Source organism: Muscardinus avellanarius (genome assembly GCF_963383645.1).
Source record: "Muscardinus avellanarius genome assembly, chromosome: 11".
NCBI lineage: Eukaryota > Metazoa > Chordata > Mammalia > Rodentia > Gliridae > Muscardinus > Muscardinus avellanarius.
Genome location: NC_137797.1, coordinates 8,988,614 through 9,004,347, shown reverse-complemented (window position 1 = coordinate 9,004,347; position 15,734 = coordinate 8,988,614). Strand labels below are relative to the sequence as shown.

The 15,734-nt window shown below is 42.9% G+C and overlaps 1 protein-coding gene across 1 annotated transcript in view; it reads left to right on the top strand.

Moving 5' to 3' along the window:
* TNRC6B (trinucleotide repeat containing adaptor 6B) overlaps positions 1-15,734 on the top strand; it is a gene marked incomplete at both ends in the record, with an annotated part of 214,269 nt that overhangs the window by 188,212 nt on the left and 10,323 nt on the right. The window contains 7 exons of the mRNA XM_080706231.1: positions 2,931-3,062; positions 3,612-3,707; positions 4,099-4,303; positions 9,983-10,120; positions 13,402-13,578; positions 14,974-15,120; positions 15,539-15,634. Coding sequence (XP_080562357.1) covers positions 2,931-3,062; positions 3,612-3,707; positions 4,099-4,303; positions 9,983-10,120; positions 13,402-13,578; positions 14,974-15,120; positions 15,539-15,634 — 991 coding nt within the window. The remainder of the gene's footprint in view (positions 1-2,930; positions 3,063-3,611; positions 3,708-4,098; positions 4,304-9,982; positions 10,121-13,401; positions 13,579-14,973; positions 15,121-15,538; positions 15,635-15,734) is intronic.

Here is a 15,734-nt window from a genome sequence, read left to right as displayed (position 1 = left end):
AAATATATATATATATATATATATATATATAATAAATTGGAATTGAGGAATGCTTGAGATCTCCGAGGGGGAGCTTAGTAAGAACAATCCCTCTTTCCTGTGCGTATTAGAATGTTTATGGTAAAAGAGGATCTCATGTTGGGGCCAGAATATCCCATATACTATCAGTGAAGTAGGTACCGGAGCACGTGAGTTTGGTCATTAGAAAAACCAAGCTCCCAAGCATTATTAATGAAAGCTATGTATTGAGAAGCAGAGTGAGCTACAAATGAAAGAACTGGGCATATTCAGCTTGAAGACAAGGTACAGGGAACTTCAGTTACTATCTCTGTACACTTGAAGAACCATCCTGTGGTACAATATGAACTTTTATGGAATGCATTTCTAAGTATTTGACACAGACAACCCACCAGAGTTGTTATTATTTCTTGTTTTGGAGATAAAGCAAGTGAGGCTCAGAAAGGTTAAGTAAGTCACTTGTTATGAGTCACACTGCCGAGGAATGGCAGAGCTGGGATAAATGCCCACACAGTTGCCTCTAGCAGTTAAACTTAGTTTGGGGATTGGTTTTTACTGTTGTTGAGGCAGGATCTTACTATGTTTCCAGGCTGAGCTCCCAACTCATGGGCGTGAGGGATCCTCCTACCTTGGCCTCCTGCATAGTTGGAATTACAGGTGCACACCAACTCAGCCAGCTAGCACTAAATAAACTCTTGGCCATCATGCTGCTAATCACTCATGGGAAATATGTTAATGTTCATGACTAGTGGGTTCTGTGGACAAAAATGCAGGGAAACTATTTTAGCTCACTTACGATATCTTAGATTAATGGTCCAAAAGATGAAAGGGAGTCCTTTCTCTGTCCCCAGAGCTTCTGGCAGCTTGGCCTGCTCACTCCTGAAAATCAGGGAGAAAGAACAAGCCAGGCTGGTGTCCTCCAGACTCTTTTCCATGAGCTCTCGGAAACTCAGTGTTGGGTCCCAGAAGTCATGAGTTGAAACTGCAGTGTCTTTTGTGGTTCTTGTTGTCGTTGTTGGTTTGCGATACTGGGGGTGGGACCCAGGAACATTCTATCTACAAGCTACACCCCCAGCCCTATTTTGTATTCTTTATTAATTAATTAATTAATTTTTGTGGTCCTGGGGATGGAATCCAGGGGATTTCTACCTCTGAGCTACTCTCCCAGACCTATTTTATACTTTATTTGGAAACAGGGTCTCACTAAGTTGCTGAGATCATCGCTCAGTAGCTGAGGCTGGCTTCGAACCTGTGTGATCCTCCTGTCTCAGCCTCCCAAGCGCTGGGATTACAAGCATGCGCCACCATGCCTGGCTTTATTTTTTTGAAACAAGGTTTCACCGAGTTGCAGAGGACCTCACTAAGTAGCTGAGGCTGTCCATGAACCACAACCACAATCCTCCCAAATACTGGGATTAAAAGCATGTGCCACCAATCTTGGCTCTTGCAGTGTCTTTTCTGTATAAGTTAATGTATTGTGCTTACTTGTATAACTAAAGTACTTTCTTGTAACAAGCATTCATTTATTCTGTAGAATTTGGTATATTTTTATGGTACATTTTCAATAATAAGCTGTCAATTAGACAAAAGTCGTATTGTCACCAATTTATTTTTTCTTAAAGGTATCTTCCTATTTGGAAAACTCATCATTTTTCTTGTAGAAAAGCTAGCCAGGCATGAATGGCACACGCTTGTAATCCCAGTACTTGGGAGGCCAAGCAGTCTTGCAGCCAGCTGTAGTCACTTATTGAGGCCTTCTACAACTTACTGAGACCCTGTTTAAAAATAAATTAAGGGCTGGGAGTATAGCTCAGAGGTAGCATGCAGTGAGTTCAGTCCCCATTACCCACCCCCCAATACACACACACACACACACACACACACACACACACACACACACGTAGAAGAGAATTTAAAAGCTCTCGTCCCATTGCTCAGAGATTTTCATTGTTAACACTTCAATGTATTTTCCTCAAATATTTTTCAAGGAAATTTGACAATGCTTGCTTTAGATCCATCAGGATTTTTTTTCACAGCCAGCGTGGTAATCCCAGCATTTGGGAGGCTGGATAGGAAGATCGCAGTTTACAGACAGTCTTAGCTACTTAGTAAAGCCCTCTGCAACTCACTCAGACCGTGTTTCAAAATAAAGAATAAAAATAGGGTTGGGGGTGTAGCTTGGAGGTAGAATGCCCTGGGTTCAATCCCCAGTACCCCAACAAAACAAAACAAAAACAACTTTTCACATTGGGTATGATGATGCATGCCTGTAATCCCAGTGCTTGGGAGGCTGAAACAGGAGGCTGAAACACAGGTTTGAGGTTAGCCATAACAAGTTATTGAGACCCTGTTTCCAAATATAAAATAGGGCTGAGGGTGTAGCTCAGAGGTAGAATGCCCCTGGATTCAATCCCCAATAACATTAAAAAATAATAATAATAATAATAAAACTTCATTTCAGGGCTAGTGGCACACACCTGTAATCTCAGTGATTCTTGGGGCCTGAGGCAGGAGGATCACAAGTTCAAGGCCAGCCTAGGCAATGTAGTGAGACCCTGTCTCAAAAAAAAAAAAAAAAAAAAAGGTGGGAAGCTGGGTGTGGTGGCGCAAGCCTGTAATCCTGGTACTTAAGAGGATCACGGGTTCAAGACGAGCCTCACTTACTTAGCAAGACTCTCAGCAGCCTAGCAAGGTAGAGCCTCTGTTTCAAAACAAAAAATAAAAGGGGCTGGAGTGTAGCTTAGTGGTAAAGTGGCCTTGGGTTCAGTCCCTAGTACCACAAAACAAACCAGGAAAGATTCTTTTCACAGGTGGGGGGAGTTGTTTTAATTTGATAAAAAGATGCTTTATTTTGAAAAATTCGGAGAGGACCCCTCACCTCTACTTTTAAAATTTATTTATTTTTTGGCTAGGTTTCTGCCTCAATGCTCAAGCAGTTTCCCAACAGTGGCCTGAACCCAGGTCTTTTCAGCGTGGGGCCCCAGTTATCTCCTCAACAGATTGCCATGCTGAGCCAGCTTCCACAAATCCCTCAGTTCCAGTTGGTGAGTAGCAGATCTTCCTGTAGCCAAAAAGATGCTTTTTTTTCCCTTCTTTTTCCCCCTTTAGCTTTGATTTCCTTGATCTATCTTTATTGCTTTTTTTTTTTCTTTTTCTTTTGTGCGGGATGGAACCAGGGGCATTCTTCCTCCGAGATACACCCCCAGCCCTATTTTTTAATCTTTTTTTATTTTTTGAAACAGGGTCTCACTGAATTGCAAAGTCTCGCTAAGTAGCTGAGGCTGTCTGCGAACCGCGATCCTCTGGTCTCTGCCTCCCGAATGCTGGGATTACAAGCGTGAGCTACCATGCCTGGCTCTTTGTTGCTTTTTATTTTTTATATTTTAAGAACATTAGTTTAAACTTTGATGTAAACTGTCCTGCAAGATTGCTCTATTTCTACTGGAGGGAAATGTAACCAATAGACCAGGAACTTGGTGGTGTTTCCAGTGATGCTTTGACTCAGTGCATTTCCGCACACAAACTTTGTTGGTGTTCTCAGCATGTCGGTCTTGGAAAGCTATGATCCCCTCTCCTCCCTCCTTGTTTTGTAGGCATGTCAGCTTCTCCTGCAGCAGCAGCAGCAACAGCAGCTGCTACAGAATCAGAGAAAGATTTCTCAAGCAGTGCGCCAGCAGCAAGAGCAGCAGGTATGCAGAGGCGGGAGGCAGAGGCGGAGGGAAGGGACTCCCAGTGCTGGGCATGAAGAGTTCCTCTTGGCTTCAGCTTTGACTGTGGAAAGAAATCATGTGAGCTGAGTATGGAGGTTCATGCTTGTAGTCCCAGTACATGAGAGGCTGAGACAGGAGAATTGCAAGTTTGCTGCCAGCCTCAGCAACTTAGTGGGACCCTATTCAAAATAAAAGAATAAATATGTCTGGAGATGTAGTTTGAAGGTAAAATGCCCCTGAATTCAATCCCTAGTGCCAGCAGAGAGAGGGAGAGAGAGATCTCATATGTGGCCTCCATGGAGATCAGGATATTGGCTTATCATTTTTCGCTTTCTCTTGGGGCTGCCTTGGTGTGGATGCTGCTCCCCAGTTGGCCCGCATGGTGAGTGCACTCCAGCAACAGCAGCAGCAGCAACAGCAGCAGCAGCAGCAACAGCAGCGGCAGCCCAGCATGAAGCATTCGCCATCGCATCCTGTTGGGCCCAAGCCACACCTGGACAACATGGTGCCCAACGCACTGAATGTGGGGCTCCCAGACCTTCAGACCAAAGGGCCAATCCCTGGATATGGTTCTGGTATGTTACTCATGGTGCAAACTATATTTATTTATTTATTTTTATTTTTTTTTTTTTTTTTTTTTGCGGGTCTGGGGATGGAACCCAGGGGCATTCAACCTCCAAGCTACACCCCCTGCCCTATTTTTTATTCTTTATTTTGAGACAGGGTCTCACTAAGTTGCGGAGGGCCTCACTAAGTAGCTAAGGCTGTCCACGAACCATGATCCTCCAGTCTCAGCCTCCTGAATGCTGGGATTACAAGCGTGCGCCACCACGCCCGGCTGCAAACTATCTTTAAAATCTCCTCATCTAAGCCTATGACAGGGATTGAACCCCATTACCCATCATTGTTGTAATAGCCATACAAAGTAGATAAATATTCTGTCCCTGTTTTACAGATAAATTGTAATGTCTGAGGGTCTCAAATTTTCATGGTTTTCTCAGGCTCACCACACAGTAGGTTGGAGCCTACGTCTTCTATATAGCAGATATCTACTCTGGCCCCAAAGCAGCCTTCTATAATAATGTGTAAAAGGCAAAATACTCACCTTCTGCTAGGAATTAATATTTGTTCTGATAATTGAACTCAGGAGCACTCTACCTCTGAGCTGCACCCCAGCCCTCCCACTTTCCCTTTTTTTCATTTGCGGGTCTGGGAATGAAACCCAGGGGCATTCAACCTCTGAGCTACACCCCCTACCCTATTTTTTTTTATTCTTTATTTTGAAACAGGGTCTCACTAAGTTGCAGAGGGCCTCACTAAGTAGCTGAGGCTGTCCATGAACCACGATCCTCCAGTCTCAGCCTCCCGAATGCTGGGATTTACAAGCGTGCGCCACCATGCCCAGCCCACTTTCCCTTTTTGAAATGGGGTCTCACTAGGTTGCTGAGAGTCTTAAGTTGGTAAGGCTGTCCATGAACCTGCAATTACCAGGATTACAGGCATACACCACCACACCTGGGTCACCAGGAATTTTAAAAAGCCAATTTAAATGTACGTGTTCTAAGCCAGGCGTGTTGGCGCACACTTGTAATTCCAGTTCTTGGCAGACTGAGGTGGGAGGGTCGCAGTTTTATGGCCAGCCTCAGCTACTTAGTGAGACCCTCTGCAACTTAGTGAGACCCTGTTTCAAATAAAGAATAAAAAGGCTGGGCATGGTGGTGCACGCTTGTAATCCCCACGCTTGGAACGCGGAGACAGGAGGATCACATAGGTTCAAAGCCAGCCTGGCTGGCTTAAGAGACCCTTTTTCCAAATAAAAAATATAAAATAGGTCTGGGCATGTAGCCCGGAGGTAGAAGGCCCCTGGGTTCCGCCCCCAGTACATGTTCTGAGTGTTGTACACGGCTACGGTTAGGGTTTGACCCAACTAATAAAATTGCTTTCTTAAAAAGATGAGCTAGCCAGACCTGGTTTAAATCTGCAATCCTAGCTACTATAAATATACCAAACAAATTTTTTTTTAATTTTAATAGTTCTCTGATAGAGTCCAGTCAATGTAAGGAAAGAGAGTCTGAAAGTAAAATAGGACTTTTCACATGTTTAAATGCCAGTGATAAAGTGACATAAATATTTCCATGTTCCTCATGCTGTAAGTGTATCAAACTAATATCTCTGGGTGAACAAGTAGCAAGAATAATTAAAAGTTTCTTTATGTCTTGATAAAGCCTCTTTTGCTATATTTTCTCAGAATTAAAAAATTGACTAGCTGGGCATGGTGGTACACGCTAGTAATCCCAGCATTTGAGAGACTGAGACAGGAGGATCACAGTTTGCGGACAGCCTCAGCTACTTAGTGAGGCCCTTTGCAACTCAGTGAGACCCTATTTCAAAATAAAGAATAAAAAACAGGGCTGGAGGTGTCGCTCAGAGGTAGAATGCCCCTATGTTTCATCCCAGTACGACAAAAAAAAAAAAAAAAAGGAAAGAAAGAAAGAAGAAGAAAGATACCTGATTGTATTGTATTGTCAGGTACAATTATGACCTCTCTATAAGCTATGTTACAGTGTTTGTGTTATTTTGCTAGAAGAAAGGGTAGGGATCTGAAAAGGAATATAGAAAAGTAAGTGATATTCTAACAAGACTTCTATTTTTACCTATTTACTCATATTATTATTACTTTGAAAAGTAGAAGGAGACCCAGACACAGTGACACAAGCCTGCAATCCTAATATTTGAGAGGCTAAGGCAGGAGGATCACAGGTTTAAGGTCAGACTCAGTGAATTAATGAGACCTTTAGCAACTTTAAATGAGAACCTATTTTAAAATAGAAACTAATGGCCGGCTGTGGTGGCGCACGCTTGTAATCCCCACACTTGGGAGGCGGAGACAGGAGGACCGTGCAGGTTTGAAGCCAGCCGCGCTGGCTTAAGAGACCCTGTTTCCAAATAAAAATATAAAATAGGTCTGGGAGTGTATCCCGGAGGTAGAAGGGCTTCCAGGAACCCCAGTACCACAAAAAAGAAAGGAAGGAAGGAAGGAAATAATGCCAGGTGTGGTGGCACACACTTGTAATCCCAGCATTTGGGAGGCTGAGACCGGAGGATTGCGGTTTGTGCACTGCCCCAGCTACTTAGTAAGGCCCTCTGCAATTCAGTGAGACCCTGTTTCAAAATAAAGAATAAAAAATAGGGCAGGGGGTGTAGCTCAGAGGTCGAATTCCCCCTGGGTTCCATCCCCAGACCTGCAAATAAATAAATAAATAAATTAATTAATTAATTTTAAAAAAAGCCTGATGTGGTTAATCCCATTTCTTGGGAGGCTGAGACGGGCGGATCTGGATTTGTGGCTAGCCTCAGCTACTTCGTGAGGCCCCCAGCAACTTAGTGAGACCCTGTTTCAAAATAAAGAATAAAAAATTGGTCTGGTAGTATAGCTCAGAGGTAGAATGCCCCTGAGTGCAATCCCCAGCACCACAAAAGAATAATAAAAATAAAATAGCAGTGGAGGCATGGCTCAGAGGTAGAAGCCCCCTGGGTTCAATCCCAGTACTTAAGAAAAAGCCAGAGGTGTAATTTGCCCAAGTATCAACCTGCTTAGGAGATGAAGGCCATGTGAAAGAAAGTTCTTGTTTCTTTCAACTCTCTGTCCTCCAGTTTCATTTCCACTACATAGGAAAAATGAAAAAATATCTTTTTTTTTCAGCGTGGTGACATATTCTTATAATTACAGTACTTGGGAGTCTGAGACAGGATGATCATAGGTTGAGGGCCAGCCTCAGCAACTTAGTGAGGCCCTCTGCAACTTAGCAAGATTCTTTTAAAATAAAACATAAAATAGGGCTTGGGGGTATAACTCAGGTAGAATGCCCCTGGGTTCAATCCCCAGCAGCAAAAATTCAGATATTTTCTTTCTTTTTTTTTTCTTTTTTCTTGCGGGTCTGGGGATGATGAAACCCAGGGGCATTTGACCTCCAAGCTACACCCACTGCCTGATTTATTTTTTATTCTTTATTTTGAAACCGGGTCTCACTAAGTTGCAGAGGGCCTCTCTAATTAGCTGAGGCTGTCTGCAAACTGTGATCGTCCAACCTCAGCCTCCCGAATGCTGGGATTACAAGCGTGCATCACCATGCCCGGCTTTTTTTCAGATAATTTCATCTCATTCTAAGGATTTCTCCTTCTTAGCCTGCAAGCAATCACTTGGATTAGTAAATTTAGTTGTAAATATATGAAAGAATATGATTCTTTCTATGAATAACAACCTTTGTGTGTGGGTGTCTTTGTGGTACTAAGGATGAAACCCAGAGACCTTTTACCTCCACCCCCAGCCCTATTTTATATTTTATTTTGAAACAGGGTCTTGCTAAGTTGCTGAGAATCTCACAAGTTGCTAAGGCTGTCCTTGTGAGATTATCTCCTAAGTATTGGAATTACAGGTGTGTACCACGATGTCTGGCTGAAGAGCAACCTTTAAAAGGGCGGGAAGGTATTGGATTTCCCCTTGATTTATTATGTTTATAAAACCATCCCAGACCATAGGCTAAGCACAGGGAAGAAAAAGCAGGACCTGGGCTTCAGTTGGATTTGGATAAGTGGAACTTGAGGGAGACCAGCGGGCACCCCGGTGGTAGGAAGGCAAAGCAGGGGCGCCAGTGTCCGGCCGGGCTGCAGCTGTGCAGCTTGGCGAGTGGGGCCTGGTGCTGTGCCTGCAGCCCTGGCACGCGGCTGTGGTAGGACCCCTCGCCTCCCTGACCACCTGCACCTGTGCTGCTGTGCTCTGCTCCAACTGCCTCTGCTCATTTTTCTGTGGTTCTTCATTGTTCTTCCCCTCAGCCATTTCATTTGTTCATTTTAAGTCTTCGCTTTCAATTTTTTGAGAGTCAGTTTGAAGAAGCATTGTGTACATTCTGACCCAAATGGAAAAAGGGCTCAGGGCCCCGTGGTATTCCATCTACAAGTCTTTTCCACGTGTGGCTTTCAGCTGACTGTGCAGTGGGGCTTTGGTGGCCACCCTGACTCTTGCTGAGAGCTGGCACTCAGGCTCACAGCCACATGAACTCGCACCCCCACACTGACTGCACCCTCCAGCTTTGGGGGTCTTCTTGTTGTGTAAAGGCTACTTTCAAATTAATGGCTCAGATCCTACCTCAACTTCATGTACTCATTCTCACACAGCCAGTTGTCTTTCTACAACACAAACCTTCAGTTATCTCTCTCACACTTGCTTAAAAATTTCTCTTTTTTTTTTGCGGGTCTGGGGATGGAACCCATTCTACCTATGAGCTACACCCCCTGCCCTATTTTATATTCTTTATTTTGAAACCAGACCTCACTGAGTTGCAGAGAGCCTCACCAAGTAGCTGATCCTCCCAGTCTCAGCCTCCCAAATGCTGGGATTACAAGCGTGCGCCACCATGCCTAGCTAAATTTCTGTCTTAAAGAAAAATGGTCCCAAGTCCTTGGCGTGATATATCCTGACCCTACATGATAGGGCTTTTCATATCTTCCCATTTTCTGCCACCCTTTGCCTCACTTCAATCCCAGAATCAGGTAATCTTTGGAGTTCTTCCATTCCTTAAACATACCTGATTGTGTGAGTCAGAGCTTTGCGCTTGGTTCTCTGGGTTCTGGACCCAGGGCACTCTACAAAGCCGTTTGTCCCCAGGTGCCCTTGTCACAGCCCTGCTGCTGCGGTCCTCCCATGGGGATTTGATATGTAGCCTTCTCCACCTCGGCTGGAGAATGGCTTAGTGCACTGTTTGGCACATGCATTGACTCTGAAAAAGTGGATGTATACAGGCCCTGGGATGGACATAGATAACAATGGCACTAGTTTTGTACCTTCAAAAAAGCAGGGTTTTTTTTTTTGTTTTGTTTTGTTTTTGTGTGTGTGGTAGTGGTGATGGAACCCAGAGACATTCAACCTCCGAGCTGCACCTCCCACCCTACTTTTTATTCTTTATTTTGAAACTGGGTCTCACTGAGTTGCGAAGGGCCTCACTAAGTAACTGAGGCTATTCAAGAACCGCAATCCTCAGGTCTCAGCCTCCCGAATGCTGGGATTACAAATGTTTGCCACCACGCCCAGCTCAAAGAAGCAGAAATTTTTAGCAAGGAAAATCCCAGGTCAGAGATACAAATCACAGTATATTTCTATATGAGGATGACAAAGGCTTTTATGGGCTCTACTTGAGAACTCTTGGTTACTGGTGAGAAAAATTTGTAGAAAGCCGTAACTGTGGCTTTGATTCCAGGTTTCAGTTCTGGTGGCATGGACTATGGCATGGTTGGTGGGAAGGAGGCTGGGACTGAGTCTCGCTTCAAACAGTGGACCTCTATGATGGAAGGACTGCCCTCTGTAGCCACACAGGAAGCCAATATGCACAAAAATGGTAAGAGTAAGCCACTCATTATGAGTGGGAGCCCTTCTGACCCTCTGCAGGCCTTCTCTGAGCATCTCCTCTGGGGTGTGTGTGTGTGTGTGTGTGTGTGTGTGTGTGTGCTGGGGGTGGGGGCTATTTTATACCTTATTTGGAAACAGAGTTGCTGAGAGCCTCACTAATAGCTGAGGCTGGCTTCGAACCTGTGCTATCATTCTGTCTCAGCCTCCCAAGTGCTGGGATTACAAGCATGCGCCACCATGCCCAGCTCCGGTGATTATTTTGAATCATGTATCTTTAACTTTTTCTTAACGGGGCTCTGGATAATTTTTTCTCAAATTTGTTGGCCAGCTCAGATGGTCTTGGGTATTTTTCAAGTTAAGTCCTAGTTCTAATTAAGGGGAGCAAAATTTCCCACCTGCCATGGATTGAGGTTTGTAGCAGTGAACTTGGGCGCCTGTTAAGATGTCTGAGAGAGCGGAGCTAGTTTATTGAGTTTTTCTGCTGGGTTGATTTTTGTTTTCTCTTTTGAAAAACAAATCATAACATATACCTTATTGATTATTGGAATGATATTTAAGTTCATTAGCTTTTGAAAAATTCCTGACCTTTAATCTCTAAAGGATATCTAACACATCAAAATACTTGAGGCTTGAACTTTCCCCAAAGCTTCCTTGTTCTTTATGAATTACAGCATCTTCATTAGGACAGTATTTGCGGGATTCTAGGCTTTGGCTGTGAATGTGGGTTGGCCCCTCCCTTCCATAATTCTCTGTAAAGGTTCCATTTTCCTGTAAAATTGATAAAAGGTTTTTATTTGACAGAAATTTACTTGGGCTCTACTGTATCCATTGGAACCAAATATAAATAGGTGTCTGGCCATCCCTGTTGTAACGCCCCTGGCAGGAGAAGCCTGGCCAGCCATTCATTCTGCAGCCTTTTAGATTTTCTTTCTCAACCCGTGTGTGTGTGTGTGTGTGTGTGTGTGTGTGTGTGTGTACACACTGAAGATTGAACCTATGGCATTCTACCTATAAGTGATAGCCCCAGTCCTTTGTTATTTTTATTTTTATTTTTTTTTTAATTTTTTGCAGTACTGAGGTTGGAACTCAGGGGCATTCTACCTCTATCTAGGCTGTACCACCAGCCCTATTTTTTATTTTTTATTTTGAAATATGATTTCACTGAGTTGCAAAGGGCCTCACTAAGTAACTGAGGCTGTCCTCGACCTGTGATCCTATTATTTGTATTTTGAAACAGAGTCTTACTAAGTTACTGAGTGCCTCCCTAAATTGCTGAGGCTGTCCTTGAACTTGCAGTCTTCCTGTCTCAGCATTCCAAGTACTGGGATTATAGCATGCATCACCGCAACTGTCAACCCTCTTTAATAAATCGCTCTGGGAGGGTGAGAAAGAGCCACACGGAGCTTTCTGCCTTTCATCTCTACGAATGATCATTTGACTTTATAGCACAACATAATAAATGATTTACTGAAATTATAAAGTTTGTTTATGGACCACAGAGCCCTAGCCTAGTGTCATCTATAGCTTTGGACACATTCACAGCTTTCTTAAGCTAATGATTCACCAGTCCCCTTGTCCCCCAAAGATATAAGGTAAAATAATCTGGTTGCCTCTTGAGTGTCTGTAGACAATGTTCTCCCATTTCCCCAGCAATCCCCAAGGTTATTAAGCTTTTTGTTTTCCACTACCTCACTGTAATGTCTCCCTGAGCCGAATGTCTGTCACTGGCTCCAGAAAAGCAAATTATCTTAGCTGAGCATGGAAATAGTTTTGTTAATAACTCCTATTAGGCCAAATCAAACATTATTTTATTCAATATTTACCCAAATATTTTTGTAATCTATTAACCTGGAAATAATTTGATCTGTTCAGAAGCAGCATCCTAAGAATACACGAAGTAAAAGCCAGGCGTGTGGCACACACTTGTAATCTCAGCATTTGGGAGTCTGAAACAGGAGGATCACAGTTCGCGGCCAGCCTCAGCTACTTAGGCCATTTGCAACTCAGTGAGACCCTGTTTCAAAATAAAGAATAAAAAATAGGGCTGGGGGTGTAGCTCAGAGATAGAATGCCCCTGGGTTCCATCCCCAGTAACACACACACACAAATGCACGCAAAGTGATTCGATATGTAAGGTTCATTTGAAAAATACAAAGAATGGCATCTCACAAGCACCTAAAATTTTATTTAGAGCACCTTTTTTTTTTATTGTTGTTGTTTGTATTCCCATAAGGGAATTTTAAGATTTTGATGTTTTCCCTGCCCCATAGCACATAAAATTCATGAAAGGGCACTGGCAAAGCTGCTGGAATGCCCTCTGAAATGCAGTGACAAAGGATTTGCTGTTCTTCTTATGTGAGGCCCTGAGTCTTTGAGCTGTAGAGTTCATTGCTAGCCTTGTGCTGGCAAAGACCCTGGGCGGGAATTTCATCTCATTGCCCTGGAATGTAAAGTAATTGCAGATGCCTTTCTCTGCAGTGGACGCTCTGCACATGTTGTTGCTTTCCAGCTAATCTGGGACTGACTAGCACTTAAGAACTTGAGTGGGTAGCATCAGTGGGAATGATACTTAAACCCTCCGATATGCTACAATTTGTTTAGGATTTTTCCCTTTTTTTTTTTTTTTTGTGGGTTTGGGGATGGAACCCAGGGGTATTTGACCTCCAAGCTACACCCCAAACCCTATTTTTTATTCTTTTATTTTGAAACAGAGTCTCACTAAGTTGCAGAGGGCCTCACTAAGTAGCTGAGGCTGTCTGCAAACCGTGATCCTCCCGTCTCAGCCTCCCGAATGCTGGGATTACAAGCCTGCGCCACCACCCCCAGCCCATTTTTTTTTTTTTATCTTGACTGAATAACATAAAAATTATGGGAGTAATGATATGATTTGTAGTTTGCAAATTTTTTGTTGATTGCAGAAAAAATAGGATCTTAAGATTGTAAAAAACATTCAAGAATGAGAACAAGAGCTGGGGGCATAGCCCAGGGTAGAGTGCTTGCTAGGGTGCATGAAGCCCTGGGTTCCATCACCATCCGTACGGGGGGGGGGGAGAAAGAAAGAAACAATTCTGTTGGCCTGAGTGAGAAATTGAGAGGCAAGATGAATTGTTATGGTCATGCTGCTTCTAAATTATAGGCTGAGTCTCCCATAGTATATAGCCTTTTATCCCAGTGCTCTTATTCTATATTTGTTTGAGTTCCTCTGCGGGGGGGGATTTCTGTTTACCAGAGCTCTTTCTGAATGAATTAATTACCTCTCTCTTTTCTCAGGCGCTATAGTGGCCCCTGGGAAGACCCGAGGAGGGTCACCATACAACCAGTTTGATATCATTCCGGGCGACACACTGGGTGGCCATACGGGTCCTGCTGGTGATAGCTGGTTACCTGCCAAATCTCCACCAACAAATAAAATCGGAAGTAAATCCAGCAATGCCAGTTGGCCTCCAGGTATTGTCTAGGAAATGCTCCTTCTAGGACAGTTTTTGCTTTTTAATGATTAATTTCAGTTTTTTAACACTCCTACTTTACAGCTCACTTTATGGAGGTACTTGCTTTCATTTTTTTTAAATTCAGTAATTATCCTCTGATAAAGACAATTTGTGACCTAAGATATATACCATAGGAAGACAGAAAAATCTTCATCTGATAGAGAATCTGGGGATGAAGAAAGGCGACTTTAGAGTTGGAATCTGGCTTTCATCCCAGGCCTAGGATGCCTTATACACTGGGGTTCTTTTTATTTTTTATTTTTTCCTTTTTCTTATTAGCGGTACTGGGGATTGAATTCAGGGACATTCTATTCTGAGAAACACCCCCAACCCTTTTTTAATTTTTGCTTTTGAAACAGGGTCTTGCTAGGTTGCTAAAAGTCTCACTAAGTTGCTGAGGCTATCCTCAAACCTATGATCCTTCTGTCTCAGCCTCCCAAGTACTGGGATTACAGGCATGAATCACCACTTCAGGCTACACTCGGTTCTTTTGAAGTGTCCATTGAACTGACTCATTTACTTTTTTAGACGAGTATTATCGATTACAATCCAGGTTAAAATAGTGAGTACAGTGAGATTGTTGGCTAATTTTTTTTCTCTCTGTCTGGACATAGTAATCTATTTTTATTATAAAAAATAAGATATTTAGTAAAGCAAAAATAAAAATCAGTTAATGCTATATATATATCCTATATTTCTGTGCATATATGTCTGTGACATGAATAAGTATAATTTAATTTTATTAGAGTAGGATGAAATAATGCATATTGCTTATATATAAACATGATAAAAGCTTATTAATTCTGTCACATTGCTTCAAATATAATTTCAATTGACAAATAGAAACAAGTTTTCACATATAAACTAGTCCTTCTCATGATGAGCTAAGTCGTTCCTGCTGGTTATCCCTGGTCAGTCTGTTTACCAGTATTCATTTGTATTGCATTTCCTTTTGTGCATTTTGGACATCTATTGAGGAAAAAGGGAAAGGCAACTGACCTCTAGCTCAGATTGTCTCCCAGTTCTTAGCCCAGATGCCTGGACAGTTCTTGTGAGCCCCAGAGAACCTATTCCTACTTTGAAGCTGAATTCTTCCTGAAAACAGAAAGGTCAGGTATCGGGACCAGGCCTTGATAAGCCATGGCCTCAAGTTCATTACCCCAGGAAGACAGGTGTCATAATAACATAAAGGCTCTACTCACAAGAATAAATGTTCAGGCTGCTTTTTTTTTCTCATAATGAAAATCTGAGAGACATGTAGATAGGCTTTTTATAGACCCATTTCTTCTATTAAAAATTATGTTATAAATTTTTGAACAATCTCTAGCCCTAACATTTGTTCTACTTGTCTCAGAATTCCAACCAGGAGTGCCATGGAAAGGTATCCAAAACATTGACCCTGAATCAGACCCCTATGTCACCCCAGGAAGTGTGCTGGGTGGTACAGCCACATCTCCCATTGTAGATACTGACCACCAACTGCTGCGGGATAACACCACAGGTAAAGAGCACAGTGTCCCTTGTATGTAGCCAGCACCCACAGTGTTCGTTAGTTGCCAGCCTCGGGCTTTATTTGTACTTGCAAGCACCTAATAATTTAACCAAAAAAACATAATATTGCTTTTTACATTTATTTATTTTATTTTTTGTGGTACTGGGGATTGAGCTGAAGGCCTTGCACATACAAGGCAAATATTCTACCTCTGAGCCACACAGTTTCTCGCTTGGAACTTGTAATACCCATACTGCAACTTTCCAAGTAGTTGGGATAATAGGGGTGCACCATCCTGGCCACAGTTTTGGTTTTTTAGATATGTTTTGCTTTCCTTCCTATTGAAATTTAAATAAAATTCTTTCAGTGTTTCACTGGTTATTCTACTATTTATCTTCAATATCTTCTTGTTCGTTTGTCATCTCAGGGTCTAATTCTTCCCTCAACACCTCGCTGCCTTCACCTGGTGCCTGGCCCTACAGTGCCTCTGACAACTCCTTTACCAACGTTCATAGCACTTCAGGTATGCGGTGACCTATGTCTTTTGGTTGGCACTGGTCTCCTTGTATAAAGGAGACTGCTGTGCATTTCTTAAGGAGTACTTGTACATGAGTTGAGGAGTT